This window comes from Fulmarus glacialis, unplaced genomic scaffold (assembly GCF_000690835.1).
Source record: "Fulmarus glacialis isolate BGI_N327 unplaced genomic scaffold, ASM69083v1 scaffold34849, whole genome shotgun sequence".
NCBI lineage: Eukaryota > Metazoa > Chordata > Aves > Procellariiformes > Procellariidae > Fulmarus > Fulmarus glacialis.
Window position 1 is genome coordinate 9,938 of NW_009231953.1, and position 9,634 is coordinate 19,571.

The 9,634-nt window shown below is 39.5% G+C and overlaps 1 protein-coding gene across 1 annotated transcript; it reads right to left on the bottom strand.

Annotated features, from left to right (window-relative positions):
• Positions 1-520: 520 nt before the first annotated feature.
• Positions 521-7,840, bottom strand: PLEKHH1 (pleckstrin homology domain containing, family H (with MyTH4 domain) member 1; the record flags this gene model as incomplete). Its single annotated transcript, XM_009584746.1, has 7 exons — positions 521-863; positions 1,177-1,317; positions 1,858-1,944; positions 3,551-3,680; positions 4,769-4,911; positions 5,803-5,944; positions 7,740-7,840. Coding segments are annotated over 7 exons (921 nt in total), but the record flags the coding sequence as incomplete, so codon positions are not given.
• Positions 7,841-9,634: the final 1,794 nt, after the last annotated feature.

Sequence of the window (9,634 nt, forward strand, 5' to 3'; positions counted from 1 at the left end):
CAGCCCACTGCAGTCAGATTCAAGCCTGTATACCACTCAAATCTGCCTTGCAGAGGTTGCAGTCTAATTCAGGTATAAAGTGAGCAAGTTAGGGATTGATGCAAACAGAAGGTTATTGGAAATAATGATAATAAGTGAAAGGAGTTATGATGAGGAAAACACGTCACTAGAAGTTTTAAGAGCTGGACTGAGATTCTAGACACAGGGTGTGCAGTGATCTAAAGGCAAGTGCAAAGCTGAAAATGGAAGGGATCAAAGAAAAGGGATGTGCTTGTAAGCAAAGCAGTAAGATCAGGAGATGGAAGAAGAGTGGGTGCAAGGAAAGAGGGCAGATACAATGTGACTGGAGCACTGTGCAGGCAAATGACCTGAGGCATGGTATTTTGGATGGAGTGTGGCATGGAAAGCAAACTCCTGCACAGTCCCCAAAATCAGCTTTTTTTTTTTTTTTTTTTATACGAGAAAGGACACTGCCTCTACCCACACTAAGGAACTTTGTCTATTATTATGGAAAAAGAATCAGAGCCCACATTAAAGTAAGGCGTGTAACCAGCAAAATCATAGCAGTCTGCAATTTAGTACAGAGCAGTGCAAAAAAAAAAAAAAAAAGCCACACAACAAACAAAAACCCCACAATCCCAAACAAAAAAAACCCCAAAATCCCGAAAGTCATTTGGAATGAGCCCTCAGAGCAGGGTGGGCCCCTTAGTGCTTCGGGGCACAGAAGGAATAAAGCACCGACTTTCAGTCTCCCAGAGCTTGTTAGCAGGTGTTTTGCTTCGGGAGGGCTGTGTAGAAGATAGGAGTGAAGGTGTCGAACGGTAGTTAATATAGCTAGCAATAAGAAGTGTTGCTTCAACAATCTAGGGGAAAAAAGAAAATTATTAACTGTAAGTCAACTAGAGGTAAGAGTGCCCTTTGATTTTTAGAACCTATTGACTGCATAACTTTTGCAAATGGCTTTCTCACATGGAATTGTTTGGTTTTGAAATGAAGGTCTGTCTTTAAGAGTTAGGTAGAATAAGTCTCTTGATTAAAGGTTCCAGCTTACAAGGGATTTATTGAATGTATATAGCTAGCGCAGCAGCCACAAGTACCAGTCCCCAGGGCTTGTACAAAATGCCCAGCTGTGACTCTGCCAGCTGGAAAGAAACTCACTGTTCATTTTGTAATTACCTTTGGAATTGCCATTGTGAAAAGGAGTTTTTCAGTGCTGTTTTTTCCAGAACTCCTTTCTTTCATGACTACAATCATGAAGTCATCTCGACAGCCTCCAAAGGTCAGCACAGAGGAGTATGAATAAGAGACCTTCAAGTGCTGCAGACAACAGAGAGTTTGAAACAGTCATAGTTCTGTAAAAGAAAAAACGGCCACCTTAACCTAATATATTTGCTACTTACTGCAAGAATGCCAGATCTCCAGCAGTAATAGGTAGTACAGGTAATTGGCTCTATAGGTAACATCTGGCAGGGAAATCTTAAATGAGAATTGCATTTCTAGTTTTCTCCTAGCTTGCTTGATGCCTCACTGCTTCAGAGCAACAGTCCAAACTTTGTTATATCCCAGATGATGGTATAAAGCACACACCACTGAGATTTTGCAAGATGTATGTTTGCTGCCCATCAAAGAGGCAGTTAGCTGTTTCATGAAACCTTACCTTACACTGTAGCTGTAATTTTCCTTTGTTTATGTAGCGTTCAAACATAGCACTGACTTCCCTCATCTCTGACTTCTACAAATTAACTTCTGGATCCATTTGAAGTTAAAGACAAACTTTTAGTGACTTTAAGTGGACTCAGGGGAATGTCTTTCTGTGGGAGGTAAGTTATTTTTCTTAAACAGTGTTCCTCACCGTACCATAGTGTTATAATCCAGTATGCTGATACCATCTTCATTTACAGCTATCCAGACTGGACAGTCTTCCAGTGAGGAAGGCAAAATAGGCTAGAGGGAAAGAAAATTATTAATTTAGATATCTGCTGACCACCACACAAAGATGTTTCTGACATAAATCTTGGGTTTTAAGGGTAAAGTGAAGATGAGAGAGAATCCTATAGGCTTACTGGTCTGATCTGGTTTGATTTTTAAGAGGACTTCTCTCAAAATCTGGAATAACATTTTCAGATTTACATAGAATTTTGGGACTAGTGGCACAAGAGATGCAATGATAATGAAGGCTTTGAGATTAATTAAATTCCATCAGTGTAGTTAAAACCGAAGGAAATGCTAGGGCAGAGCAATAAAACGGTAGTTCTGCTCTGCTCTGGTTCTTATACTACTCCCATCAACTAGTCAGGCAGTGAAGCCTGTTGGTTTCTAGAATACCAGTGCACCCAGTACCATCACATCAATGCAATTTTCTTTTTTACAGATTTTGACAAATGTGCATCAATTATCTGTTAAAGATGAGTTATGTGTTGTTATGGCTAATGACATGAATCTTTCCTGGGAATCTGCTATTATGTGGCTAATGCCATAGGCTTTGCTGTTTAACTATTGAAAAGTTATAAAATATGTTAATCATCAGAAATATCAACATTATTTAAACTCTGGGTGGAACTATTCTATATTCTGATTCTTCAGTGTCATAACTTCAAATACCAGTAACCTCTTCTGCTTTTGCTGCTGACAGTAGAAATAATTGTCTTTTTGAAAACTTCTTGTATATTTACTCAAGAGGTCCCTTTCATCCTTAGACTTTATTCCATAACTATAGCAGCTTTGACTTCAAAGCAAGAGACATGGAACTATGAACAAGACCTATCTCAAGCTTTCAATAGAGGAGGTTTCTGCTGGGTTGCGGAAGATGGTTAATGCCAAAACAAGATTTCTCAGACAGCCACTATGTGCTAAGACATTAATTAGTTTGGGCATGGGTAATAGGTACAGAGCTCTAGCCTGGGATGGGCTGAAGGATGATACAACCTACAGGGAGAAGCACTCCCTCCAGCTGTTCTTTGCTCGCCCATTGATGCCTGTGGGCTGGCAGCTTACCCAGTATGTGCTTTAGTTTTTCTGTTTCTGCAACAGGACATAGCAGTGCTTGCCTCTCTCATGTGGCAAGGAAAGCAGCCAACTCTGTGTCAAGCAGAGAACAGGACAGAAATACCCATTTTCCTTTTAGCTAGCATCAGCTGCCAGGTGTGATTTATAGGAGACTCTTCCCTTCCACCCCTCCCAGTGGTATGTAAATAGTGTTTTTTGAACTATCATTGCAGCCTTGATGACCAGGGAAATTCCTGCCTGAGAAAGTTTGGCAAGGTTTGTAAGGAGAGTCAGTACCCTGTATTAGGAGCAACTGAGGCAGCCAGGGAATCTTCAGTATTTATTTACTGAATGCTAGCAACCCCTAGTGTTTAGAACATGTTTCTCTTCCTTCTTTCTAAACCTATGTGGTACCAAACAGAGCTGTTTGTTCAGAACAGAGTATTGTTCAGTTTTTCCCCTTCCTGAAGTGGAAGCATTTTCAACCCGTGTTACCAGAGATCATAGGTATATGTCTGCTCAGATAGTTCACTCTCAGGAACAGAAAAAAGTGTGCTCCAGTTACCTTAGCAGCAAATATTTTGGTTCCAAAGAGAGGCCATTTCCGGGCCACTGTCAAATAAATTCGAACGCATTCTGGTGGAGAGCATCCCTGCAGCACCATCCACTTTGTCGCCAGCCTGTCAGCCAGTTGCCTTTCCGAATCCAAGACACAAGACAGCATTATTTACTAATGTCTTCCAAGGAAAGGTGAGTAAAATTATAACAGTTAATAGATATACCACTCATTCCAAAAGGGCTGTTCTACACAGCACTACGGACAGGGCTGTTAGCACTGTCAGTTATGAGAGCTGTACAACCTGAGTTTATTTTAGCATTTTCTCTACTTCCACAATTATTTTACTACTAGTTATACTGTAATGCCCACGAATCCCAGTCACATATGAGTTGTTCACTGGTGTATATATTAAACAACTGTAACTACAAACACTCAGGCAGCTGTCACAGTAAAATGCCCAGCTTGTCTTCACATTCAATTATACTCTCACCTTCATCTTAACTTGTCTGTAGTATGCTCTATATGGAGTGGCAATATATATTAACTCACTCTTGATTTGGCTCACTAGGGATGGTTTGGCAGCTACCTGGCTACATGCAGATGAAATTTACTTCCACAAAGGAGGTAATTGTGTTAGTTCCACCACTGCATCCCTAAACAGCTTTGGATCTGGAAGATTATCATTCTCTCTCGTTAAAACAGTTAGAGCCGAGATCCACGGCAGCATCTGAATTCTGTACTTGAGTACTTGAGATCTCTGCATTGTGTGTGAGAATTTCCAAGTCAGAACATCAAAAAGCCCTGCCAAAATATGTCCTACCAGAATTACTGCATGGCCTGAAGCAGCCCATATGTGCTGGCTTTATGGCTGATTGCAAATGTTAGGCATCTGGATTCAATTGACACTTGGGGAAGGGTAGAACAAAAATTCAGAAACAATTCATTTTAGGCTTAGGTTAGAGTTTGTTGGAACTGAGATGGGTAATTTAGAAGTGAAAGGCTTAAACTTCTTGTGAGGGGAAAATTAGTTGGCGATTTGGCTCTTTTTATATGAGTTAACTGCTATTTTCTTTTAAAGGAACCTTCTCCTGACACTTGTGTTTTGTTTAAGTTTCTACATCAAATAATCTTGACAGGGCTTCTTGAAACTTCTTAAATATAAAGACAGCATTTTGCAAGTAAAATTTGTTTTCAGTGAAAAGTATAGTAGAACAAACAATTTACCTGAGCTGTTCAGGAGTAATGTTTTGCTTGTAGCGTTTGGGGTAGAATTTATCTAAGACTTGGTGGAGAAGATGCTGCATTTTCGACTGTGATGTTCCCCCAGGACTTGAAGATCCTGATCGATCCAAATCCCCATATTCCACCTAAGACAATGTTATAGTTCATAGTGCAACAGAACTATGGGGTTTTTAGTGCAGTAGAACATTCCATGAATTCCCATACTGATAACTACCGTGTTTATTAGTCATGCAAAAAGACACTATTAGGCTGGGGAATTTTGTCTACAGCATTTACCATTGTAAATGATGACTGCAACGACCGAGGACATAACTGCCCAAGGAATCCTAAGAAAGTGAAACAAGATATCGGCCAGCTACTTGTTGTAGGGAGACACTTCTGTATAACTGCCAAGCTTTTGGGGTTTATTTTCAGTTGGCCAATTAAAAGAATAGCCTATTTGTAAATAGTTTGGACAATGTTCCCAGCTTCTTCATCTCAGTTTACATTGCTTTAACAAATGCAACAATCAGTTTCAGCTCAGTGAGAAACTATTATCCTGCTTATCATGCCCACAACCCATACTGTGTGTTTTATGTGGTAAAATGCTAAATGCAAGCCTGGAGGTCTAATGGAGGATCCTACAAGATGCTCTTCCTGAGTAAGAGGCTATTGGCAGTGCAACAGGGAAAGTTTTTACTATTAAACGGAATTCTAGTAGTGATACTATTTCCATGTCTCTACTAAGGCACTACTTGGAGCAGTTCTGAGGATAGTCCAGCCTCGCTGTTTTTTTCCAATATTCTTCTTCAGAAGGAAAGGAGAGGCACTCCTATAGCAAATTTACCTACAGCAAAAGGTGTTCTAACAATATATGTATGCTGGTATAATGTGTTTGGCATGGTACACCTCAGACTGTGTATTTCGTAAGAAAAAACACTTTTGATGTAAAAGATAGCTGCTTAGTCAAAGATATTCAGTGTTCAGCTGAAGTCCCTGGAGGACAAAAGAGGATTTCTACCCATAGCCATACTCACCTGAGCCATCAAAGCCACCATTTCCAGAGCTAATTCCTTATTAACAGGAAACCTTCCATTGGCTATTTCATTGCTGACTTGGAAGGCCAGTAGCAACCGCTCCCGGTCTGTCTCACCTTTGGCCTGGCTCCGAAAATATAGCCTAAAAAGCAGAGAGGATTGTGAATTGAAAGTAGAGGTGGGAACTTTAATCAAGGTGAGTAAAAATAAAAGTGTTTTTTCCCCTCCTCCCCCCTCCTTCTCCAAAGTGAACTTTGTGTATTGTGGGGGTACTGGACAGAGATTTGGAAGCTGAGGTGCTTCCCTTATGAACAAAATTTAGGCAAGGAGGCTCAAAACATGCTTTCTAGCTTTGGAAGCCATTTGAATTCTGAATGTCAGCCACTTCAAGACAGTGAAGCCTTATTAAACACAGGTAAATCAGTGTCCATCCATCCCCATCAAGCACAGACAGGCAATATTTAAGATACGGCCTTCTCTGCTTATCACAGAATACAGAACTGCCTCTGCTCTACACGTATAAACTTCTACATGACAGCCTTGTAGACTTGTTATTTTGGCAGCTTTGTTTTGACCACTTACATTGATATTGTTATTGAAAAAGTCTTCAGTTTGCTTCAGCAAAAAAATTTGCAGGCTTTATTTCAAAATCGAAGAAGCATTCTTGTAAATCAAAGCTTCCTACTATTTTTTATTCCCTTCACACTTGCAACTTCTTTGACCTGGTATAGCAAGATGACTAATGGGGGCTGATGACACCAGCTTGGGGAATGCTTCCCAGAACCATTCCGCATGCATGCCCATTTACAGTCCACACCATCTGATTCAAATATTAATTTACAGCTGCATCTATGACTATATTTTCCACAATATGACACAAGATATTCATTCCAGTGGATCAGTTTGTTTATTTTTATGTCAATCTAAGATTAACACCACCATTAGGACCATAGTGACCTTACACATGTCTTATCAGAGTCCTTGGTGTTAGAACAGCCCAACCTTGGAAAGACCTTATCAAAACATCCTTGCTGTGCAGTCTAGCACATTCCAGTCCAATAAAATAATACTGCAAAGTTTCACTCCTGAAACAAATACTGCCTTCTGGGTCAAAAGCAATAACTTCTGCTTCCACCTCTGTTATACCAACTAACAAAGTTCACAGAAATTTGTTTCCACCATTACAGTCAACAAAATCTTCATACGTTCAATACAGAACTTTGTCTCTTTTTTGTTTTGGGGTGGCCTTTGTTTTGCCTGCAAACAGAATTCACATGCAGAAAGCCATTCCTTGTTCTCATATACAGCTCTCCATTCATTGTAATTCAGAATTCCTGTCTGTATTATAAATTATGAACTTGTTCCAGTTTTTGGTTTAGATCTTTGTCTCATACTTTCATTCTCTACTATCTCTTGTCATCTAACTTTTAACGTTTCTTTCTTTTATAGAGTCTGGGCACTGCTACTACATGTCTTCTCTATAGCTTGTGCCATTTAGAACATTGTTCTTGTATCTTTTTCATCTTTGTGATTCTTCGCTTAATTGCAAGTTTCAGCATATTCGTTTTCACTGGTGATTTTTCCCCCAGGTCTCTCTTCCTCTCACCTAACATGCATTATTTAATTATGTTTTAGGATCTAGGCAAATGAAATTGTGCCAAGTATGTCTTATTCTAATACAGCTAGTTCTTAGCCTATTTTAAGTCTATTCTGCTACCTGCAAAGTGTTTTGCGTTTTACCTCTAGGCCATATACCCTCTTTTACACATGTACCACACACAAAAGTCATCACATCTCATGTAGGATTTGAACGCATCTTAGCTAAAATAGTTTTGGCACTAACAGTACTATAAATAACTGGCCATCTACAGAGATATATCCAGTCTAGATATGTTTAATTAACAGCAGTAGTGAGGCCAACCAACGAAGCACAGTACCTGTTCTTATAGGTCAACTTCACAATTCTTGTGCCACCTTCATATTTCCCGGGATGCAATTCTTTTAAGGCTTGTTCCCACTTAGAAATGACATCACAGATCTTTAAAAAATATCATGGAGAGAGGAGAGACAAACTGAGGTGAAATGTACAGTCAAAGCTTGAGGGGAAAGTAAGTGAAAAGAGTATCGTGGAACACAGAAAATAAAGAAATAGACTGGATCAGCATAAACACAACCGAAAGTGGCAAAACAATTCCTTTTTCTATTACACAGTATGTAAAAATCAAAGCATTTCAACTGAAAACTCCAGCTCTAATCTGCAGGGGGACATCTGTAAGTGAATTCTGGCCTGGTAGCAACTCTGTGGCTATGGCAATGTTAGCGAGTAGCAAGGCCCAGGAGAAGCAGATCTGCACAGTGAAACACCTGTTCCTAAGACACTGTGCCCACACTATACGAGTTTCAAAGTGTTTTCCTTTGGACTAGCTTTAGTCTGATCAAATGGCCTGAAAGCCCACTACTATGTTGGATCACATCTTCATGTTTCACATAAAAAGAACCCATTTTATGCTCTCTTAGGTTGCTCCTTAATGTGAATCAAAGCATGGTTAATAGTAATGATTGGTGGGTTCGCTTCAAAAGTGCCCTCTTGAGACAAACTAAAGCACTAACATATCCTCTGAATAGCAGCTGTCTACGTGCTTGGCTAAACCAAACCCTTGGATACGAATGTCCAAACTTTGGGAACATTTGGTCCTAGATTCCAACTTTGTAACTCAGACATATTTTTAGTAATAGCATGGTTAGTCTCTTTGGTTCCATTCAGCTTCTCTTGGTTATTCCAGTCCTTCTACAAGTGGTTTAATAAAGGCCCCTACTTCTCTTTTAATAGCATCTCAATAAAAGGAGTGTGAACATAAGAAGCCACATGAAATACACAATCAGATATCCTAATTCTCTCTTAAGAAGCTATTGAGGTTGCCTTGGCAAGTAAATAATAACCAGTTAATAACCAGTAAAAGTGATTCCTTTGTCTCAAGCTCCTTCGTTTACTTTAATATCTCATCTCTCCAAATGGCGGTTCAATTACCAGCAAAGCTCCAGATTATCTGATCTATATCAGGCCATGAAAGCGAACTATATAATTTGGCACTGTCTGCGGTAGTTTCCTCTTCAAACCCTGTAATTTAAAGTTATTGGCATCTTCTCCGTCCGTTGCCCAATGTGAAATTTTACGCAGTGTAAAACTGAATGTTTTTGTTCCTTATAGGTATCGGGGCCTCTTCAAAGTTGCCCCTACCGCTATTCCTCCATCAATGCTTTACGACAAATTATTGTCCCAGATTTGTATCAAAATCTGATGTGTCTCATTCATGGCCGCTAGCCTGCTCACTTAAGGCAGTCATCCACCTGCAACATGGGTAAAATCTCCGTATGAAAGACACAGATATTAACACTTTATCTGCTTTCCTTTTCCCTCGATCTGAGGCACTCCTCTCTTTTTCAAAGTGAAGGCATACTCAGTACGGCTTTCTCCCTAAGTACACTCATCAACAATGAAAGCCTGAGTTATCTGGAGATAGCAAAGAGATACTTCGTAATCCAATAGATGAGATTTATATAGACATGCCAAGAGACTCACAGCCTAACATAAATTTGTCTCAATTGGGAGTGTCACATTTGATGTTAGTTGTGATATCTGATCATGCTAGCTAGCTCAGTCATGTTTTAATTTTATAGTCAAGACAAATTAAACTTTAAGATGTGCTAAAATCTGAGTTAAAGACTTTTTAAAAATTGACCAATTTATCATGTACTAAAACAGAATGTGCTTTGTCTTAAATAGTATCTCAGACTAGACTGAGCTAATTATAGAATCATAGAATCATTTAGG